Source organism: Poromitra crassiceps (genome assembly GCF_964638095.1).
Source record: "Poromitra crassiceps genome assembly, chromosome: 11".
NCBI classification, from domain to species: Eukaryota; Metazoa; Chordata; class Actinopteri; order Beryciformes; family Melamphaidae; genus Poromitra; species Poromitra crassiceps.
In genome coordinates this window covers 29,013,568-29,036,399 of record NC_139643.1, presented here as the reverse complement: position 1 = coordinate 29,036,399, position 22,832 = coordinate 29,013,568, and the positions used below count along the sequence as shown (strand labels likewise).

Here is a 22,832-nt window from a genome sequence, read left to right as displayed (position 1 = left end):
ACTAAACAAAACATGTACAATTGCCATTAAGTGAACCGAAACATGTTCATTACAAAAACAATCACTTAAGCTATGGTGATATCAAAAACATGAATAGTACTTTTACATTCATCTATCTCACAGAGGGCTTGACTTGACTTGACAGGTGTTTCAAATTCAAGTGTGAACTGAAATCATGTTTTCCGCCATAAAGATAAAACATTGTGGAAAGCCAATTCTGATATAAACTAAAAGCCAGGGTGTCAATTCAACATACATGACAAATATGACAGAGGGAGGTTAATATAGGGCAAAAGAAGACTGACACAAAGTGATGCATGATGGCTCTACAGAAGACATTTGGCCAACAAACTGACACCCCCCCCATATTTGACCTCCAAACTGATCACACCGTCTAATGGCTACATCCCAAAACACAACAAAACATTCCTTATTGTACACAGCCCCCGTCAAAAGAATCATCCAGTTAACGAAATGAACCAAAGAAAGACTAATACTGTCTCAATGTGATACATTTAAGCAATAGAAGACCAGAGAGAGTGCAGTGGGACCGCCAGTGCGATATTGCTGTTGGAGAGCAGTTCTAGAAACAAAGCTATTTATCAAACAACAGATTATGATTTTTGTCTTTTAGTCTCCGCCAAACAAAAACAGTTCCCCCAGGGTTCCACTACCAAGTGTTGCCAAGCAACACATGAATGCCTGTGAAGCGGAGTGATACATTGTGAAAGGTCCCAGTGCTGCTATACTGTATATCAGCACACACGGAATGCCACCTGTCCAATCAAATTACCTGACCGGAACAGACTGTTGTATAGAGAGCCAAAGTCACGTCTAATTCCTGCTTCAGCACATGGACCAGCGTCGGGGGGGAAGAGTGGTGGTGAACGGCGAAAGACAATGTATGTGACTGATTTGTGCCATGAAGCACAATTATGATGTTTGTCAATTTTATATTAGATAACTGTCCCTTTTTGAGGGGCTGGTAGACGGAGGTGTTGGGGTCCAGGGAGGAGTCACTTTTTGAGGGGCTGGTAGACGGAGGTGTTGGGGTCCAGGGAGGAGTCACTTGTTGAGGGGCTGGTAGACGGAGGCGTTGGGGTCCAGGGAGGAGTCACTTGTTGAGAGGCTGGTAGACTGAGGCGTTGGGGTCCAGGGAGGAGTCACTTGTTGAGGGGCTGGTAGACGGAGGCGTTGGGGTCCAGGGAGGAGTCACTTGTTGAGGGGCTGGTAGACGGAGGCGTTGGGGTCCAGGAAGGAGTCACTTGTCGAGGGGCTGGTAGACGGAGGCGTTGGGGTCCAGGGAGGAGTCACTTGTTGAGGGGCTGGTAGACAGAGGCGTTGGGGTCCAGGGAGGAGTCACTTGTCGAGGGGCTGGTAGACGGAGGCGTTGGGGTCCAGGGAGGAGTCACTTTTTGAGGGGCTGGTAGACTGAGGTGTTGGGGTCCAGGGAGGAGTCACTTGTTGAGGGGCTGGTAGACTGAGGTGTTGGGGTCCAGGGAGGAGTCACTTGTCGAGGGGCTGGTAGACGGAGGCGTTGGGGTCCAGGGAGGAGTCACTTTTTGAGGGGTTGGTAGACTGAGGCGTTGGGGTCCAGGGAGGAGTCACTTTTTGAGGGGCTGGTAGACGGAGGCGTTGGGGTCCAGGGAGGAGTCACTTTTTGAGGGGTTGGTAGACTGAGGCGTTGGGGTCCAGGGAGGAGTCACTTTTTGAGGGGCTGGTAGATGGAGGCGTTGGGGTCCAGGGAGGAGTCACTTTTTGAGGGGCTGGTAGATGGAGGCGTTGGGGTCCAGGGAGGAGTCACTTTTTGAGGGGCTGGTAGACGGAGGCGTTGGGGTCCAGGGAGGAGTCACTTTTTGAGGGGCTGGTAGACGGAGGCGTTGGGGTCCAGGGAGGAGTCACTTTTTGAGGGGCTGGTAGACGGAGGCGTTGGGGTCCAGGGAGGAGTCACTTGTTGAGGGGTTGGTAGACTGAGGCGTTGGGGTCCAGGGAGGAGTCACTTTTTGAGGGGCTGGTAGACTGAGGTGTTGGGGTCCAGGGAGGAGTCACTTTTTGAGGGGTTGGTAGACTGAGGTGTTGGGGTCCAGGGAGGAGTCACTTTTTGAGGGGTTGGTAGACTGAGGTGTTGGGGTCCAGGGAGGAGTCACTTTTTGAGGGGTTGGTAGACTGAGGCGTTGGGGTCCAGGGAGGAGTCACTTTTTGAGGGGCTGGTAGACTGAGGTGTTGGGGTCCAGGGATGAGTCACTTTTTGAGGGGCTGGTAGACTGAGGTGTTGGGGTCCAGGGAGGAGTCACTTTTTGAGGGGCTGGTAGACTGAGGTGTTGGGGTCCAGGGAGGAGTCACTTTTTGAGGGGCTGGTAGACTGAGGCGTTGGGGTCCAGGCAGGAGGGACTGTTGTCCATGAATTTTGAGGAGTAGTGGGGGGTGACGGGGCTCATGCTGCTGCTGTCTGCAGAGTAGGACAGGCTGGGCATCACTGCCATCACCTCCGCTATCTTCTGCTTCAGGTCGGCTATCTCCTGCTCCCTCTGGTGGATCTGGCCTGGATGGGGGGGGGGGGGGGGGGGGATCACAGCATTAGGACATGGGCTACTGCTGCGGCTGTATGAATCTTTGCAACTAACGCTTGGTTCACACCAAAAGCATCTCAGAAGCATCACGGAAGGTGTGCGTTTCAGCGTGAATCAAGTCAACATCTACCACAGGTCTGTGTTTCAGTGTGAATCAACAGTCAACATCTGTCACAGGTCTGTGTTTCAGTGTGAATCAACAGTCAACATCTACCACAGGTCTGTGTTTCAGTGTGAATCAACAGTCAACATCTACCACAGGTCTGTGTTTCAGTGTGAATCAACAGTCAAGATCTACCACAGGTCTGTGTTTCAGTGTGAATCAACAGCCAACATCTGTCACAGGTCTGTGTTTCAGTGTGAATCAACAGCCAACATCTGCCACAGGTCTGTGTTTCAGTGTGAATCAACAGTCAACATCTGCCACAGGTCTGTGTTTCAGTGTGAATCAACAGTCAACATCTGTCACAGGTCTGTGTTTCAGTGTGAATCAACAGTTAACATCTACCACAGGTCTGTGTTTCAGTGTGAATCAACAGTCAACATCTGTCACAGGTCTATGTTTCAGTGTGAATCAACAGTCAACATCTGTCACAGGTCTGTGTTTCAGTGTGAATCAACAGTCAACATCTACCACAGGTCTGTGTTTCAGTGTGAATCAACAGTCAACATCTGTCACAGGTCTATGTTTCAGTGTGAATCAACAGTCAACATCTGTCACAGGTCTGTGTTTCAGTGTGAATCAACAGTCAACATCTACCACAGGTCTGTGTTTCAGTGTGAATCAACAGTCAACATCTGTCACAGGTCTGTGTTTCAGTGTGAATCAACAGTCAACATCTGTCACAGGTCTGTGTTTCAGTGTGAATCAACAGTCAACATCTGTCACAGGTCTGTGTTTCAGTGTGAATCAACAGTCAACATCTGTCACAGGTCTGTGTTTCAGTGTGAATCAACAGTCAAGATCTACCACAGGTCTGTGTTTCAGTGTGAATCAACAGTTAACATCTGTCACAGGTCTGTGTTTCAGTGTGAATCAACAGTCAACATCTACCACAGGTCTGTGTTTCAGTGTGAATCAACAGTCAACATCTGTCACAGGTCTGTGTTTCAGTGTGAATCAACAGTCAAGATCTACCACAGGTCTGTGTTTCAGTGTGAATCAACAGTCAACATCTGTCACAGGTCTGTGTTTCAGTGTGAATCAACAGTCAACATCTGTCACAGGTCTGTGTTTCAGTGTGAATCAACAGTCAACATCTGTCACAGGTCTGTGTTTCAGTGTGAATCAACAGTCAAGATCTACCACAGGTCTGTGTTTCAGTGTGAATCAACAGTCAAGATCTGCCACAGGTCTGTGTTTCAGTGTGAATCAACAGTCAACATCTACCACAGGTCTGTGTTTCAGTGTGAATCAACAGTCAACATCTGTCACAGGTCTGTGTTTCAGTGTGAATCAACAGTCAAGATCTACCACAGGTCTGTGTTTCAGTGTGAATCAACAGCCAACATCTACCACAGGTCTGTGTTTCAGTGTGAATCAACAGTCAACATCTGTCACAGGTCTGTGTTTCAGTGTGAATCAACAGCCAACATCTACCACAGGTCTGTGTTTCAGTGTGAATCAACAGTCAAGATCTACCACAGGTCTGTGTTTCAGTGTGAATCAACAGTCAACATCTGTCACAGGTCTGTGTTTCAGTGTGAATCAACAGTCAACATCTGTCACAGGTCTATGTTTCAGTGTGAATCAACAGTTAACATCTGTCACAGGTCTATGTTTCAGTGTGAATCAACAGTCAAGATCTGTCACAGGTCTGTGTTTCAGTGTGAATCAACAGTCAACATCTGCCACAGGTCTGTGTTTCAGTGTGAATCAACAGCCAACATCTGCCACAGGTCTGTGTTTCAGTGTGAATCAACAGTCAACATCTGTCACAGGTCTGTGTTTCAGTGTGAATCAACAGCCAACATCTGTCACAGGTCTGTGTTTCAGTGTGAATCAACAGCCAACATCTGCCACAGGTCTGTGTTTCAGTGTGAATCAACAGTCAACATCTGCCACAGGTCTGTGTTTCAGTGTGAATCAACAGCCAACATCTACCACAGGTCTGTGTTTCAGTGTGAATCAACAGTCAACATCTGTCACAGGTCTATGTTTCAGTGTGAATCAACAGTTAACATCTGTCACAGGTCTATGTTTCAGTGTGAATCAACAGTCAAGATCTGTCACAGGTCTGTGTTTCAGTGTGAATCAACAGTCAACATCTGCCACAGGTCTGTGTTTCAGTGTGAATCAACAGCCAACATCTGCCACAGGTCTGTGTTTCAGTGTGAATCAACAGTCAACATCTGTCACAGGTCTGTGTTTCAGTGTGAATCAACAGTCAACATCTGCCACAGGTCTGTGTTTCAGTGTGAATCAACAGCCAACATCTGCCACAGGTCTGTGTTTCAGTGTGAATCAACAGTCAACATCTGTCACAGGTCTGTGTTTCAGTGTGAATCAACAGCCAACATCTGTCACAGGTCTGTGTTTCAGTGTGAATCAACAGTCAACATCTGTCACAGGTCTGTGTTTCAGTGTGAATCAACAGCCAACATCTGTCACAGGTCTGTGTTTCAGTGTGAATCAACAGCCAACATCTGCCACAGGTCTGTGTTTCAGTGTGAATCAACAGTCAACATCTGCCACAGGTCTGTGTTTCAGTGTGAATCAACAGCCAACATCTGTCACAGGTCTGTGTTTCAGTGTGAATCAACAGTCAACATCTGTCACAGGTCTATGTTTCAGTGTGAATCAACAGTCAACATCTGTCACAGGTCTGTGTTTCAGCGTGAATCAACAGTCAACATCTGTCACAGGTCTGTGTTTCAGTGTGAATCAACAGTCAAGATCTACCACAGGTCTGTGTTTCAGTGTGAATCAACAGTCAACATCTGCCACAGGTCTGTGTTTCAGTGTGAATCAACAGTCAAGATCTGTCACAGGTCTGTGTTTCAGTGTGAATCAACAGTCAAGATCTACCACAGGTCTGTGTTTCAGTGTGAATCAACAGTCAAGATCTGTCACAGGTCTGTGTTTCAGTGTGAATCAACAGTCAAGATCTACCACAGGTCTGTGTTTCAGTGTGAATCAACAGTCAAGATCTGCCACAGGTCTGTGTTTCAGTGTGAATCAACAGTCAACATCTACCACAGGTCTGTGTTTCAGTGTGAATCAACAGTCAACATCTGTCACAGGTCTGTGTTTCAGTGTGAATCAACAGTCAACATCTGTCACAGGTCTGTGTTTCAGTGTGAATCAACAGTCAAGATCTGCCACAGGTCTGTGTTTCAGTGTGAATCAACAGTCAAGATCTGCCACAGGTCTGTGTTTCAGTGTGAATCAACAGTCAACATCTACCACAGGTCTGTGTTTCAGTGTGAATCAACAGTCAACATCTGTCACAGGTCTGTGTTTCAGTGTGAATCAACAGTCAACATCTGCCACAGGTCTGTGTTTCAGTGTGAATCAACAGTCAACACCTACCACAGGTCTGTGTTTCAGTGTGAATCAACAGTCAACATCTACCACAGGTCTGTGTTTCAGAGTGAATCAACAGTCAACATCTGTCACAGGTCTGTGTTTCAGTGTGAATCAACAGTCAACATCTACCACAGGTCTGTGTTTCAGTGTGAATCAACAGTCAACATCTGTCACAGGTCTGTGTTTCAGTGTGAATCAACAGTCAAGATCTACCACAGGTCTGTGTTTCAGTGTGAATCAACAGTCAACATCTGTCACAGGTCTGTGTTTCAGTGTGAATCAACAGTCAAGATCTGTCACAGGTCTGTGTTTCAGTGTGAATCAACAGTCAACATCTGTCACAGGTCTGTGTTTCAGTGTGAATCAACAGTCAAGATCTACCACAGGTCTGTGTTTCAGTGTGAATCAACAGTCAACATCTGCCACAGGTCTGTGTTTCAGTGTGAATCAACAGTCAACATCTGTCACAGGTCTGTGTTTCAGTGTGAATCAACAGTCAACATCTACCACAGGTCTGTGTTTCAGTGTGAATCAACAGTCAACATCTACCACAGGTCTGTGTTTCAGTGTGAATCAACAGTCAACATCTGCCACAGGTCTGTGTTTCAGTGTGAATCAACAGTCAACATCTGTCACAGGTCTGTGTTTCAGTGTGAATCAACAGTCAACATCTGTCACAGGTCTGTGTTTCAGTGTGAATCAACAGTCAACATCTGTCACAGGTCTGTGTTTCAGTGTGAATCAACAGTCAAGATCTGCCACAGGTCTGTGTTTCAGTGTGAATCAACAGTCAAGATCTGCCACAGGTCTGTGTTTCAGTGTGAATCAACAGTCAACATCTACCACAGGTCTGTGTTTCAGTGTGAATCAACAGTCAACATCTGTCACAGGTCTGTGTTTCAGTGTGAATCAACAGTCAACATCTGCCACAGGTCTGTGTTTCAGTGTGAATCAACAGTCAACACCTACCACAGGTCTGTGTTTCAGTGTGAATCAACAGTCAACATCTACCACAGGTCTGTGTTTCAGAGTGAATCAACAGTCAACATCTGTCACAGGTCTGTGTTTCAGTGTGAATCAACAGTCAACATCTACCACAGGTCTGTGTTTCAGTGTGAATCAACAGTCAACATCTGTCACAGGTCTGTGTTTCAGTGTGAATCAACAGTCAAGATCTACCACAGGTCTGTGTTTCAGTGTGAATCAACAGTCAACATCTGTCACAGGTCTGTGTTTCAGTGTGAATCAACAGTCAAGATCTGTCACAGGTCTGTGTTTCAGTGTGAATCAACAGTCAACATCTGTCACAGGTCTGTGTTTCAGTGTGAATCAACAGTCAAGATCTACCACAGGTCTGTGTTTCAGTGTGAATCAACAGTCAACATCTGCCACAGGTCTGTGTTTCAGTGTGAATCAACAGTCAACATCTGTCACAGGTCTGTGTTTCAGTGTGAATCAACAGTCAACATCTACCACAGGTCTGTGTTTCAGTGTGAATCAACAGTCAACATCTACCACAGGTCTGTGTTTCAGTGTGAATCAACAGTCAACATCTGCCACAGGTCTGTGTTTCAGTGTGAATCAACAGTCAACATCTGTCACAGGTCTGTGTTTCAGTGTGAATCAACAGTCAACATCTGTCACAGGTCTGTGTTTCAGTGTGAATCAACAGTCAACATCTACCACAGGTCTGTGTTTCAGAGTGAATCAACAGTTAACATCTGTCACAGGTCTGTGTTTCAGTGTGAATCAACAGTCAACATCTACCACAGGTCTGTGTTTCAGTGTGAATCAACAGTCAACATCTACCACAGGTCTGTGTTTCAGTGTGAATCAACAGTCAACATCTGCCACAGGTCTGTGTTTCAGTGTGAATCAACAGTCAACATCTGTCACAGGTCTGTGTTTCAGTGTGAATCAACAGTCAACATCTGTCACAGGTCTGTGTTTCAGTGTGAATCAACAGTCAACATCTACCACAGGTCTGTGTTTCAGAGTGAATCAACAGTTAACATCTGTCACAGGTCTGTGTTTCAGTGTGAATCAACAGTCAACATCTGTCACAGGTCTGTGTTTCAGTGTGAATCAACAGTCAACATCTGCCACAGGTCTGTGTTTCAGTGTGAATCAACAGTCAAGATCTACCACAGGTCTGTGTTTCAGTGTGAATCAACAGTCAAGATCTACCACAGGTCTGTGTTTCAGTGTGAATCAACAGTCAACATCTACCACAGGTCTGTGTTTCAGTGTGAATCAACAGTCAACATCTGTCACAGGTCTGTGTTTCAGTGTGAATCAACAGTCAACATCTACCACAGGTCTGTGTTTCAGTGTGAATCAACAGTCAACATCTGCCACAGGTCTGTGTTTCAGTGTGAATCAACAGTCAAGATCTACCACAGGTCTGTGTTTCAGTGTGAATCAACAGTCAAGATCTACCACAGGTCTGTGTTTCAGTGTGAATCAACAGTCAACATCTGTCACAGGTCTGTGTTTCAGTGTGAATCAACAGTCAACATCTGCCACAGGTCTGTGTTTCAGTGTGAATCAACAGTCAACATCTACCACAGGTCTGTGTTTCAGTGTGAATCAACAGTCAACATCTGTCACAGGTCTGTGTTTCAGTGTGAATCAACAGTCAACATCTGCCACAGGTCTGTGTTTCAGTGTGAATCAACAGTCAACATCTGCCACAGGTCTGTGTTTCAGTGTGAATCAACAGTCAAGATCTACCACAGGTCTGTGTTTCAGTGTGAATCAACAGTCAAGATCTACCTTGTGCGATCTCCAGCTGCCTCTTGGCGTCCCCCAGGGCGGAGAAGAGGTCCAGTTTGATCCGGGTCTCGGCACTCAGGCTGTTCTCCAGGTGCTGGGTCTTCTCCTGCATGGCCGACAGCGCCGACATCAACACCTCCGTGTCCTTCTCATTCTCTTTATACTTTCGCAGCTCCTGCATGGGACAGGATATGAGGGTGATGTTGAGTGGGTTAAGAGGGGAGTAACAGGTGGTTAAGGTACAAATATTGGTGCTTGTTTTCTATTTTACACGACCCGCATTCTAGGTATGGTTGGAAATCTAAAAAAGTTAAACACACCGCTAAGAAATTTAGTCTTCATCTTTTAATAAAAATATAATTTCACTTAAGTCAAATTAGTCACAGACCCCCTTTCCATCTGGCATTAACACACATCCTGGGTGATGGGACTGTGTGTGTGAGTTGGCCACATTCACACAAAAAAAATATGTGCATCTCCAATCCACAGATAGTAACTAAGCAAATGGTACGGGTGTCCCAAAAAAATAGATTCATGCAAGAATCGCAATTCTTATCTTCCACAATTCTGAATCGACTCACAACTCTGATACTTTCTCGATTTGACTCCGATACAACTACGATTCTTTTTAATTGTTTGTATTACTTTATTTTTCTTGAAGTCAATGAGAAATAGTATGAAGATTTTATTTGTGCAAGTTTAGCAGGAATAAATGTTACCTATTGTCTTAGGTTTGCCTTTGTGTGTATTGTGTTTTTACATTATTGCAATCAGTTGATAAAACTTTCAAAAAAACAAAAAAACAATACACTTTATATTCTGCTTTCATGCAAGCATTTGCTACACCATCTTTCTTAGCACATAGCAGACTGGAGTAGATCCTGAAATCCCCCCATGTAATGAATCGAGAATCGAGAATCGATTTTGAATCGGGAATTGTTTTGAATCGATAATCGATTTTGAATCGAATTGTGACCCCAGGAATCGGAATCGAATCGTGAGATACCCAAAGATTCACACCCCTAGAAAATGGCACATGGATCCAACAATGAAACAAGAAAATTACAGAGTTGACACTGACAGGCATATAAGATAGTTTGCTATTCTGCAGTAAATGCGTGTCTGTGAATGAATAAAAACTACCAGTATGTTCGTTAAGTTTGTGACGCAGCTGAACTGAGCCAAAACAATTCTCCTATTATTCAAAAAATAAATAAATTACTATCTTGTCTCACCTGACACTTTCCCTCCAGATCCCTAATCTGCTCCTCCTTCAGCTTCATGTCCATGCTGAGCTTCTTACACTCCATCTCCAGCTCTCTGATGCGAGCGCGCAGAGAATCAGTACACTCCCCTCTGGTGGAGGGAGGACAAACAGTTTGAAGAGTGAAACAGAAAAATAATCTTCAAAATCCAACAGCTCCAACCAACAAAAACTGTCAATTCAGATTCAGGCTCACTTGATTTGACATTCATTGATTCATTACATCCTTCAATCATCTAATCCAAAGTGTACCTGGTGGCGGCGGCTAAGGCTACAGCCCTGGCGGCAGTGGCCTCTTCCATCTTCTTCCTCTTCCTCTCCTCGGCCAGCTGTTTCTCAGCCAGGGCGCGGGCCTCCTGCTCGGCCTTCAGCCTCTTCTCCAGCTGGGAGATGGTCTGCTTGTCCTTCTGCTTGGCCTGGACGGCACTGTGGAGCCTAAAGTATGGGGACGGAAATGGTCAGCCTGGCTGAAATTGCGTTTCTTGTTACTTGGCGACGTAAGTGATTGTGATGGAGCCTAGGTGAGTGCATGCTTACTTGTTCTGCAGCAGCTCGTTGTCCTGGCGTAGCTGGCCCAGTTCAGAGCGCAGGCTGCGGTCCTGGCTGCTCAGAGACGACAGCTGACTGCGGAGCTCCGCCTCCAGCTGCCTGCTGGCCTGAAGATCAGCCTTCAGGCGCTTCACATCCTGCTCCAGCCTGCAGGGGGCGTCAGGAAGGGACATTGGGACGCAGACAGACAGAGGGACAGGGAGGGGCATGGGGACACAGACAGTGACAGGAAGGGGCATTGGGACGCAGACAGACAGAGGGACAGGGAGGGGCATTGGGACGCAGACAGAGGGACAGGGAGGGGCATTGGGACGCAGACAGACAGAGGGACAGGGAGGGGCATAGCAGACAGACAGAGGGACAGGGAGGGGCATAGCAGACAGACAGAGGGACAGGGAGGGGCATAGCAGACAGACAGAGGGACAGGGAGGGGCATTGGGACGCAGACAGACAGAGGGACAGGGAGGGGCATTGGGACGCAGACAGAGGGACAGGGAGGGGCATTGGGACGCAGACAGAGGGACAGGAAGGGGCATTGGGACGCAGACAGACAGAGGGACAGGGAGGGGCATAGCAGACAGACAGAGGGACAGGGAGGGGCATAGCAGACAGACAGAGGGACAGGGAGGGGCATTGGGACGCAGACAGACAGAGGGACAGGGAGGGGCATTGGGACGCAGACAGAGGGACAGGGAGGGGCATTGGGACGCAGACAGAGGGACAGGAAGGGGCATTGGGACGCAGACAGACAGAGGGACAGGGAGGGGCATAGCAGACAGACAGAGGGACAGGGAGGGGCATGGGGACACAGACAGTGACAGGGAGGGGCATTGGGGACGCAGACAGTGACAGGGAGGGGCACAGCAGACAGACAGAGGGATGGAGTAGAGTGGGTGAGATCAAGTTAACTCATTGAGTGCCAGCCACTTTTGGAGAACGGACGCTCCCAGTGCCAGAGTTTCAGAGCGTTTTCAGTGATTTCTCGAGGCCCACAGAATATTGTGTGATATTACTATGTAAACACCGAACACGCACAAAGAACGATGAGACTCTCTTCTATCATCTGCAAAAAAAAGTTTATTGATATCATTTTCCGTTCTTTAGTTATCAGCCGGAGAAGATAGGTTGATTTCAGCAAAAAAAACGCGTTTCAATTTAGAAGCTGAGATATTCAGCCTTTTGTGAAATGAAGCATTTCAAGCACATCACTGACTCTGAAGGTAATATTTTCTGATGTAATGACACCTCAAAAATAATTTCCTTCAATAAAACAGTGAAAACAAAGGAATTTTGTTTGGCCAAATAATATTTTTTAGCTGCAACCAGCAGCGCTGGCCCCTGCGTGCGCAGACCCTACACCTTCTTGCTGGTCTTGATTTACTGCTGGTGGGCATCAGATATTCTAGCTTGTTTGCCTGTCTCAGTCCATCGAGCCTGCTGTCTGGGTCAGTGTTTACTGTCAATGGTTGTAGCCTATGCTGCCCTGCGTGCCCCACCCCCTCCTCCTCCTCCGTGGGAGTGTCTGGCGGCTCTGCTGCGTTTGCTCTGCGTTTGCTCTGCACTGAAAAGTGCGCTGCACCCCGCTTTTTCACAGCATGTCGCCGGCTCCCAGCTGAGAATAATGTAACTTTTCAGAAAGACGCTGGTGTCGGCTTCATGCATATCGATGCGATTTCCGTTTCCCCATGACTTCTTCTCTCTTTTTTCCTCGCCTTTCTCTAATCTGGAGAGCACTGTCGTCACGTAATGGGTCGGTAAAATAGGTTATACACATTCAACATGCCCCAAAATTTTACAGGAGATGGATCTGGCTTTGATCCACGTCCCACCGTCAAAAAACGCAATTGACGACTTTAGTCGTCATTGGCACTCAACGTTACTATCCGAATTGACGACTAAAGTCGTCATTGGCACTCAATGAGTTAAAGAGAAGGAGAATTGGAGTAACCGCAGGGAAGCAGAGTGGCAGGATGTGGGGTTTGACAGATATTGCCTAACAGGATGTGTAGCAAGAAGCGTAATGGACGTTCTGGAGAAAGTGTGTGTGCGTGAGTCTTACCGTACTAGTGCGTCCGGCTTGCCCAGCTGGTTGTTGGGGATGCAGTTCTCCACCGGGTCCTTCTGACCCTTCCCTGATCCCTTCTGCTTCTTCTCGTTCTTAATGGATGACGAGCTCGGCGGCACGCTCCCGTTGGTGGCGCTGTGGTTCCGAGGGGACGAGTTGGAAACGCTGGCCCCGCCTCCGCCGGCATTTTTGTAGTTCTTGGCCGTCCCTCCCGTCTCCTCTTTAGGAGAGTGTGTGCTGGTATCGGTGTGTGTGTGTTCTCCCGCTAGGTCGTTGTTCAGTCTCTTCCCCCCAACATGGTTCTCAATATACTCTGTCTCCTGTAGTTTGGAGTCCAGTGGATGTATAATACTGTTGTTATTGATTCCTACTGTGTGTTGTTTTTTGCCCTCGCGCTCTTTGGCATTACTGTCCTTCCCCTTTTCCCGGTACTCCAGTTCCGGTAACGGGACGGGAGTGTTTTTCTTTCCGGGAGGTGCTCCGTTTTGGGACACCGGCGCAGGATCTACCTCTGAGATCCCTTTAGCTAATGCCGCTGGAAGAAAGGAAGTGGAGGCAGGGTTAGAAAGAGAAAATATGAAAACATACTGGAGAATTAACCAAATCCCAAAGTAAACTGCAACTACACTCTTGAAACTAAACAAGACGGCAGATGATGATAAACTACTGGACCATTGTGACTGTAGAAAATGCTCCATAATGGCCCACCACCAGGCCTGTTCTTGGGGCAATTGACGCCCACGAACCAAGGCGCCAACGACGCAATGATGGTGACATCATGTCAGAGTTCACCTCGTGAGGTCATCGGTGATGTCAGAGTTTCCCCTGTGAGGTCACCAGCGATGTCAGACGGTCTAGGCTGACTGTGATGGCAGACGTGACTTTATGAGGTCACCGATGATGTCATACCTCCCCGGACGTTGTGACATCACCAACGATGTCATACCTCGAATGTGGGGGGTTTATAAAGGTGTTGTTCTGTATTGATATGTATGTTCCCTTTCTGCAACCTGTATGTCACTCTGTATACTGCTTCTGCCTGTTATTCCAAATAAATTAGCCTGAAAGACATCTCTGTGGTTCTAATCGATCACTGCCCGTGAGCCCTTACCTAAGATCCAGCACACTTCACACTTCACACAAGGCAAGCACACAAACTTCCTTACAGTGACTGATAAAAACTTGTGGAAATTCTTGACGAGATACAGACTCAGCCTGGCAGAAATAAGCCATTACATGTAGATACTGTAGTAACTATAAAGAACTAAGAACAAATTTTAAAGCTTTCCTAGTTCCTACAATATATTCCACGAGGAAAAAGAAAACTCACAAAATATGTCTTAAAGGAACAGTTCACCTAAAAATGAAAATTCTGTCATCATCTACTCCCCCCTCATGCCAGTTGAAACAGGTGACGTTTGTCCATATACTGTACTAGGCACGATTCCTGCTCGCTATTCACACCAAGCAGCTTGCCGAGCTGGCCCTGCAGCTTGCATACGCAGGTCGGCTGCTCTGCGGCCTCGTCCGCAGCTCGGCTATGTCTATGACATCATCAGTGATGTCACTCGAGCAAGTGTGATGTCATCATGTCTATCATCAGTGATGTCACTCGAGCACTCGATGCTGTCATCAGTGATGGTATGTGGGATCTGTCTGCGATTTTGTGATGTCACTGATGATGTCAGACATTGTGACATCATCAGTGAGTGACATCACTGATGATGTCATAGACATTGTGACATTATCAGTGACATCACAATTGCTCGAGTGTAACCAAAAACGTGACCAAAATCGCAGAACCCACTTACTCCCTTTTACATAAAGGAAGGATACTATAACACACAGGGAGGTTGCCAGCACAACTCCATAGCAGCCTTCTCCAAAGCAACTGAAGTGGGGCCTGGTTCTTCAGAGTTCCAAAAAGACCTCTATTTAGTGCAAATCTTAACTACAGCTGATTGATTTACAATAAATCATGGAGTATAGGTCTTTCTATCCACAGTGTGATTGTTTGGCTGTGTTGGGGTCCCCATTAACTTCAGTTGTTTTGGAGAAGGCTGCTATGAAGTTGTGCTGGTAACCTCCCTTTGTGTTATATGAACTAACATTTCACCTGTGTTTCATTTAGCACGAGGGTGAGGAGATGATTTTCATTTTTGTGTGAACCATTCCTTTAACCTGTCACAATTTCAGAGAGGAAGGACACACAATAGAAAATGTGGGGACTGCAGAGTGTCTGTCACTGCCAATCACCTTTAATCAGCCATTAATGGTTTGATTATTCCAATTAACTAATTGTGTCATATCGATGTCCTTCCAATGAATTGAAGGTCAGGTTGCATCATTGCATGTATCAACAGGTTTCCCACACCTTCTTTAACATCAAATTTAAGGACTTTCCAGCCCAATTCCTTCCAATTCAAAGACCCTACATGGCATCGTTTGAGACACGGAGCACGGTTAATGAGAATGACATTAGACAGGCACATTTAGCTTGCTGCTGTTTAACCTGCACCGCTCCACTTCAATCACTCGCCATCGCACGTTCTCAAGGCACAGAGAGCAGGAGACATACATCCAGATGGCGGAACATAGCCTATTTACTAACGTTAAGTCAAATATCAAAGAACAGCAATTTATATTCTTGCACAAAAATATATAAATTCAAACACTTGCAACTCAAATGCACAAACTTTCAAAGATTTCAAGGACCCGTGGGAACCCTGATAAAAGCTTGTCTGCTGCACTACCATCTGTTGCACACGAGACTGTGTGTGTGTGTGTGTGTGTGTGTGTGTGTGTGTGTGTGTGAGTGAGTGTGTGTGTGTGTGTGTGTGTGTGTGTGTGTGTGTGTGTGTGTGTGTGTGTGAGTGAGAGTGTGTGCGTGTGTGTGTGAGTGTGTGCGTGTGTGTGCGTGTGTGTGTGTGTGTGTGTGTGTGTGTGTGTGTGTGTGTGTGAGTGTGTGCGTCTCACCCTCCTCTGCCTCCCTCTCTTGTCTCTGCAGCATCTGTTGCTCTGGCGGTAGAGCCTGCTGTAGGAGCTGCATGTAGAACTCGTTCTCTTTCTGCACTTCCTTCTGTTTCCTCAGTCGCATCTTGTAGCTGACGTAACTCTTGAAGCCGAAGCCCAGAGTCACCACTGGGTAGCCGATACTGGAAGGTGAAGGGAAACATACAGTACAGGGGTACCGGACACATGATTCAGGCAATAAGCCACAAGAGGCTGTGCTTTACAGTGACTTTAGAAGAGATTTTTTTAAAGGTGTGTGTTTATTTGTTATAATACTAGATAATTCATATTTAGATTAAATGCTATGTAGTCAAAGATGTGTATTTATTGTTTCTTTTACCGTCGCTTCCTTTGTCTCGGCCAAAGAAGTAAGGGTTGGAATAATCGGTTTTATAATCATAGCTATTTATGGGCCGGGCAGTTCTGCCGCTTGCCAATGTTATTATTATTATTCTGCTTCTTCCTACGAGGAAATCTGCCCTCCCATGCGTGGAAATAAACCAAGCTTCGCACATAGGTCCAGTCCCATACCAAGCCTTCAACTGGCATTGTGGGCCAATAGTCCTGATGGTGACACTACAGCAACCCTCTAAATTTCTAAACTTTGAAAATTCATAACAAATCAGGTGTAGCCTACGTACTATAGCTATGAATCTTTCACCAAAATGTAGGCCTAAGTGAGCAGAAATGTTCAGATGCATCTGTTTTTCTCAAAAACTGACATAATTGTGATATTTTGCTTTGATATGAAGTGTGGTAAATTTCATAATTGTATCACAAAAACATAATTTTTGACAGTGTTTTGAATTCTAACCTCATGTAAACTATTATAGTCAATGGAAATAGAGCATCTTTAAACATCAGTTTTTAACTTATAATCAATCTTTGGTGGTAAAGGTTATGAGTTTGCAACCCGCGTGATGCAGAAACATGCTCATGCCTATTATTATTCAGACATTGTGCCTCCTCTTCTTCCTCAAAATGCAGATAAATAGTTGTCAAAGTTATATGGCATGAACAACAGCAGAACAATACATCAGGTTGAAGTTTACCAATGAGCAGCAAACGGTCGACACAGGTCCACATGAAAGTTCTTCAGGTCTTTGAAGCGGATGGCGGCTTCGATGTACACAAACAAGATCCACAGCGATACAGTGGGTAGACAGACTCCTCTCTCTGCATGCAAGTAGGAGATAAACAAACAAACAAAAAACTCACTCTTGAGTTTGGCATCATAGAAACCTGGCAGGAATACATTGCTTCATGTACACCAAGTCTTTGAGGTGACTGGCAGATATAGAACGAACCCAGATAACTTGGAACTTAGAACTTGGACTAACCTGTGTGCCAGACATACTGGACCCATACGTACGTAGGACTCATACTGGACCCATACGTAGGTGGACTAACCTGTGTGCCAGACATACTGGATACGTAGGTGGACTAACCTGTGTGCCAGACATACTGGACCCATACGTAGGTGGACTAACCTGTGTGCCAGACATACTGGACCCATACGTAGGTGGACTAACCTGTGTGCCAGACATACTGGACCCATACGTAGGTGGACTACCCTGTGTGCCAGACATACTGGACGCATACGTAGGTGGACTAACCTGTGTGCCAGACATACTGGACCCATACGTAGGTGGACTAACCTGTGTGCCAGACATACTGGACCCATACGTAGGTGCTGGCAGCAAAGAACAGCCATTGGACGGGGATGAAGAGGAGGCAGATGATGTCGGACGTAAACGCCACACACACAAAGAAGACAGAGAACGCCTGAATGGAGGAGAAAACAGACAGAAAGGTAAATTTATGCAACAAAAATCGCACATAATTATTATCATTGTCTTAATGGGAAAATGCTATATCAGAATACAATCTGATCACCCAGGATGCATGGTAATGCCAGGTGGTCAAGCCAAGCTCTCTTACCAGCCCCTGATATCTGAAGGAGTCGTAGACACTTCTGATGAAAAGCCAGAAGGGCCACAGGTACTCAAACCTGAACTCCAGCACAAAGTCGGCCAGCAGCACCAACACCCACACTACCAGGAACTTCAGGTACAGGAATGTACTGCAGGAGAAAACAAGATATGGAGAGGGGGATGAGGAAAAGATTATGTTCAGTTTAAACAGAGGGGGGGGGGGTAGAGGGGAGCTACTGGACAAGGCCTGCCATGGATTTAGATGATATCATCACAGGTATTTGGACATTGGGGTTAGAAAACAGTCTTGTGTTTGTAAGAGCAACATCAGGGTGACTGACAGTAAGACAGTATGACCTAATGCTCCAACTAGGTCTGAAGGCTGATAAAAGCCAACATAATGGTGTCCATGCATGCATTCTGAACGAGTCTAATATTTAAAAAACAATCAAGCGAGATATAAATAATAATAAAAAACAATGGTGAGAAGCTTTATATCTTCCAATACCAAACATTTAGCTCAGGATCAAAATAAGGTGGTGATTGAATTTTGCATATTATGAGAGAGGTAGTAGTGTCATGTTGCAGTGGCATGTTACTTTCTGCACAGCTGTTGTCACTATTCCAGTTTGCCATCAATGAACCTGCAGTCAAATACATGCTATCTTGAAATGAATGTGTGCAGCATCATGCTATCTTAAATTGAAATTCTCAAATTCCATGTACTTGGCGACTTTGATGGTAACATTTCGCTCATCTTACATTTGCGCTTTCAAATTTAGAAATCTGCCAAAGCACAGGTTTTTAGAGCTCCGCTGTCTGCGCTACCCCGGGCTTTAAAACGAGCGCCTCCGACGTGGCTGCTGTCATCTCTAGCGTTTAGTCTGGTTCCTTTCACTGCAAGAATTTCATGCTCATACAATATCACTTCATCGCGTCCATTAGTCCGAATTGTGTGCATTTTATAATAGCTAGCTAAGGACAAATCTCTAGCTAGAATGCCATGTATGAGTCACACAAGGAGGCCTATACAACACAATTGACACTTATGCGGACGCGTTCATTCAGCTTTTCTAGCTCCGACCCGAAAGGTGCCTGATTATTATGGGTATAACAAACGCTGGCGGTCCTATCTTGACATGCAGAGGCGCCATTGTTATACAATAACGTCCCTCAGCCCCGTTTTTCCTACCTGCTATATATACCCTCGGTGATTCGGTTCCGTTTTAACGGCCGTCGGAGTTTGCTGCAGTCCGCATTGCGCCGCTTCATCCTCCCCCTGTTGATTCACCTGTGATATCAGCCTGGTAAATGTAACAGGAAATGTTCATACGGTCATCCTAATATGCACACTTCTTCAATTATCCACCATTGTTGTTGTTTTATGCACATGAAACAAAGAAATAAATAAAAACAGTCCGCGAAGGCCCTCCCCTTTTCACGACACGCTGCGTCCCATAGCTAACGTCTGACGTCACGCCTGCGTCAGTACTAGCGTACGAAACATGGCCGCTCCCTGATACTTCAACGTTTTGCTCAATTTTAAAGTTTTATAGTCACAGTGAAGGTAAGTGCGGTACCAGTTGGTTATGATGTTTTAATTCTGTCGTATTTGCTGCCGTCTGTTCTGGTAATAGCGCTGGAACATCAGATAACCTCATACGTTCGGTTGTATCAACTTGTCCATGCCTACTCAGCCACGTTTATTTTGACAGTCTCAATAAATAGATCTATTTACGTGACGAAATAGACTCTGGGTTCCCAGATTGTAGCAGTCTTGATATTTGACAGAGTTTTTAACAAAACACGGTAACAAAACACACGGTTTATTCTAGGTATGTTGCAGAAAAACACTGTTTTAAACCGTGTTTATTGTGCACCATACCTATGTTCTGGGAAAGTGACTAAATTATCAGGTTGTCCCTTGTTATACTTTTTCCTATTGGTGGTAATAAATAATGTTCTTCAGGTCACCAATTTTTCAATCAAAGGGAAATTGTGATGTTGCATTGGAGACTTCCATTTCATTGTCAGTTACAGTGACTAGTGATTGAACTATAGCTACTGATTTCAAAACTGCATTGTTGAAATATTCAATTTATTGTCCATTCACTTATAATCTAAACTGGGTTATGTTTCAACAGATGTTACATACTGAGGTGGAGATGGAGAAAATGGTGCCATCCGCTGAGACAGAGAAGGAGGGAGAAGTGGAGGAGGAGGAGGAAGTGTTAGAGGAGGAGAAAGTAGTGGAGGAAAAGGAGGCACCGATGCCACAAACCACAGAGAAGACTGAGAAACAGCTGCCTAAGGAGAAAAAGGATCCCGGGGTCCTGAACCTCAACAATGAAGTGGTGAGGATGAGGAAGGAGGTGAAGAGGGTGAGAACTCTGGTCATCAGGAAGCTGACGCGGCAGATTCCAGCCCTGAAGAAGAAGAAGGGGAAAGAGGCGGACATGGAGAGGAACCAGAGGAGAGCTGCCCGACTGTTGGAGGAGATCCATGTGATGAAGGCCCTCTTACCAGACCTGGTAGGTTCACCTTTCCCTTCCCATTCCTCCACTTTACAGTAAGGGTTAAAATAATTACAGTACCAGTACTACTACTAATACCAGTACCCTTAAAGTGGTACAATACCAATAGAGTACTTAATTCGATATATAGATTTTTTTTTTAATGCCAACTCCATCACATACCGTGCTCAACGTCACCACCACATGGGCTGTATGGGTTCTAGCTGCTGTGCTGCGGTAGTGGACCAATCACACGTCACATTAAATCAAAGAACGCTTGTGGTGACTGGCTGCAAACACAACCATACAAATATATATTTTTTCTAGATCTGTGTGCAAAAAGGATTGAATGCAGGTATCGTTTGACTGGAAAAGTTTCGATACTACTTGGTACTGGGTTATCTTAATGGGTATCGAGTACCGATACCTAGTCCTACTTTACAAGTTCCATTTACAGATCCTTAACAATTCCAGGTTAAATGAAAGAAGGATTTTGATGAATGATGATGTTTTTTTCTGCATTTTTTAGGTGACCAAGACAGCGTTGGCTAACAATCTCAACTTTGATCTAGTGTGTAAAACCCCCAAATCTACTATTTCGGACCGAGCGATAGCACGCATCGCTACCCACCCTCAGTTCAGCAAGAAGATCGAGGCCATCAAAGCTGCTGTCAAAGCCTTCAAAGATGAGAGGATGAAGAGTGGGAATCGGGGAGAGCAAAGGGGAAAGGTGAAAAAAGAAGCTGAAAAGGCGACTGTTCAGGCAACAGACAGCGATAGAGAAGGAGAAAGGGAGGATGAGGAGGACAGTGCAGTGGAGGAAAAGGAAATGCTAGGCGATGAGGAAGGAGATGATCTCCTCAAAGACAGTGAAAACACAACAGTTGATGAACCTTCTGAAAAAGACGAGGAGAAAAAAGCCACCCCTTCAGATGAAACTACCGATCTTCAGAACAAAGAAATTCCAGCAGCTCCAGAGACCAAGAGTGTGAGAACAGCATCTGCAAAAAACACAGAGGCGAAGGCCCTTGTGAAAAACACACCACACAAAAAGAAGCCCAATCCGAAGCCTGTGCCTAAAGTGCTTCAGCAAGAGGAAGACCAGGAAGAGAGTGAGTTGGAGTCGTCGGGCGATGAAGAGAAAGAGTACTTTGACGACAGCACGGAGGAGCGCTTCCACAAGCAGTCCTCCCAGTCGGAGAGCGACGGCGAAGACGACTTCTTCCTGGGGAAAGTGAGCAGGTTCAAGAAGAAGAAGAAAAGTGCAGAGGGCGAGGAGAAGAAGCAGCAGGAGAAGAGGAGCGAGGTGAAAAGCGACTCGACAGACCTGCTGAAAACGACGGACCCGAGGCAGCGTGAGCTTGATGAGCTAGAGTCCAGGCTGAAGTCGAAAGGGAGCGGGTCTCGCTCTGTCTTCTGCTCTTCCCTGTCTGGGTCTAAGCCTGGCCGGGGCGGCGGAGGCAGAGGTGGGAATAAATTTGGGGGACGAGGAGGACAGAGGGGCAGAGGCGGATACTCCGATGGGCCCTCCCATCAGGACAGAAGGCCAGAGGGAAAACCAGGGTTCAGCAGACGTCCCGAGTCAGAGGGAAGCGGCTCGGGCTTTGCCGGGAGAGGGAGGGGGCGGGGCAGGGGTGATGTGGCCAGGCAACAGGTTCGAAGGGGGGGAGGGGTCGCTTCACATCAGGCACCGCAGGGGGCGCTGCACCCATCCTGGGAGGCCAGTAAGAAGAGGAAGGAGCAGCAAGGACAGATCCTGCCATTCCAGGGGAAGAAGATCAAGTTTGATGACTGAACCAGTTGGTTCTTTAGTGACGCTGGGTGCGTGCTTCGGTTGAGGGGGCCACATGACTTTTGAGTGATTGTTATGATCTGGTACACTAGTGAGGTGTCACTGTTGTCACAGTGGATGCCCAATGCAGTTGCAACTACAAGTAAGTAGACTCAGGCCAATTGATGTGTTGCGAAATGTAGACCCCCTTCCCCCCTTTGTACTGGAAAATGAAACAAATTGTGTTTACCTATGAAACAACATGAATATGTGATTCCTATATATGATTGAATTACTGTGTTTGAATTTGTTACCTGATGGTTCTTTGCTCATTTTTCCAACATAATTGAACACCAAAACTGGGTCACGTGTAATTGGCAATGTAATATTTTTGTTGAGGTTTGAGGAGCACCTAGCAAGCAAGGATGTGCTCGAGCTAATGGTCTACTACTCTATGAGCTCTACACAAACAAGTGGGGATTTAGTAAGTAAGTAGTTCTACTACTTTGTCCAAACCCACATACCCTTCTGTTTCTTGTGATGGTAAAGCTATAGTTATATAGATTTAATTCTATGGGATTGAGTGACGTTTGGCAACACACATGAACATCATGGGCAGTGAAATGATTTATGAGTGACCTCTGATGCAGCAAGGTGATGATCACTTTAGCTTGTTTTGGCTACTTGTTTATATTTGTTGTGTTTAAACAATACAAAAGTATCATGTCTACTCTTTATCCTAAAGGAGATTGCTTGTCTCTACATTAAAATGTTTTTTATCATCCTTGGTTTTCTTTTCTTTTATGCTGTCACACACAGTTGTACTTATCAAACTCTAGGCGTTTCTTTT

The 22,832-nt window shown here is 45.9% G+C and overlaps 2 protein-coding genes across 2 annotated transcripts; one reads left to right on the top strand and one right to left on the bottom strand.

The window, feature by feature from the left end:
• Positions 1-2,339: 2,339 nt before the first annotated feature.
• maco1a (macoilin 1a) lies at positions 2,340-19,020 on the bottom strand (the record flags this gene model as incomplete). Its single annotated transcript, XM_083646165.1, has 9 exons — positions 18,891-19,020; positions 17,706-17,847; positions 17,423-17,549; positions 16,817-16,940; positions 10,676-10,834; positions 10,391-10,573; positions 10,110-10,230; positions 8,875-9,049; positions 2,340-2,542 (listed from the first exon to the last, which is right to left on the bottom strand). The coding sequence occupies exons 1-9, from the start codon at positions 18,968-18,970 to the stop codon at positions 2,340-2,342; spliced, it is 1,314 nt and encodes a 437-aa protein (XP_083502291.1). The 5' UTR covers positions 18,971-19,020.
• Positions 19,021-19,932: 912 nt separating this feature from the next.
• On the top strand, positions 19,933-22,724 carry srfbp1 (serum response factor binding protein 1). Its single transcript, XM_083646179.1, has 2 exons — positions 19,933-20,229; positions 20,741-22,724. Exons 1-2 carry the CDS (start codon positions 19,969-19,971, stop codon positions 22,004-22,006), a joined length of 1,527 nt encoding a protein of 508 aa, XP_083502305.1. The 5' UTR covers positions 19,933-19,968; the 3' UTR covers positions 22,007-22,724.
• The last annotated feature ends 108 nt before the right edge of the window (positions 22,725-22,832 follow it).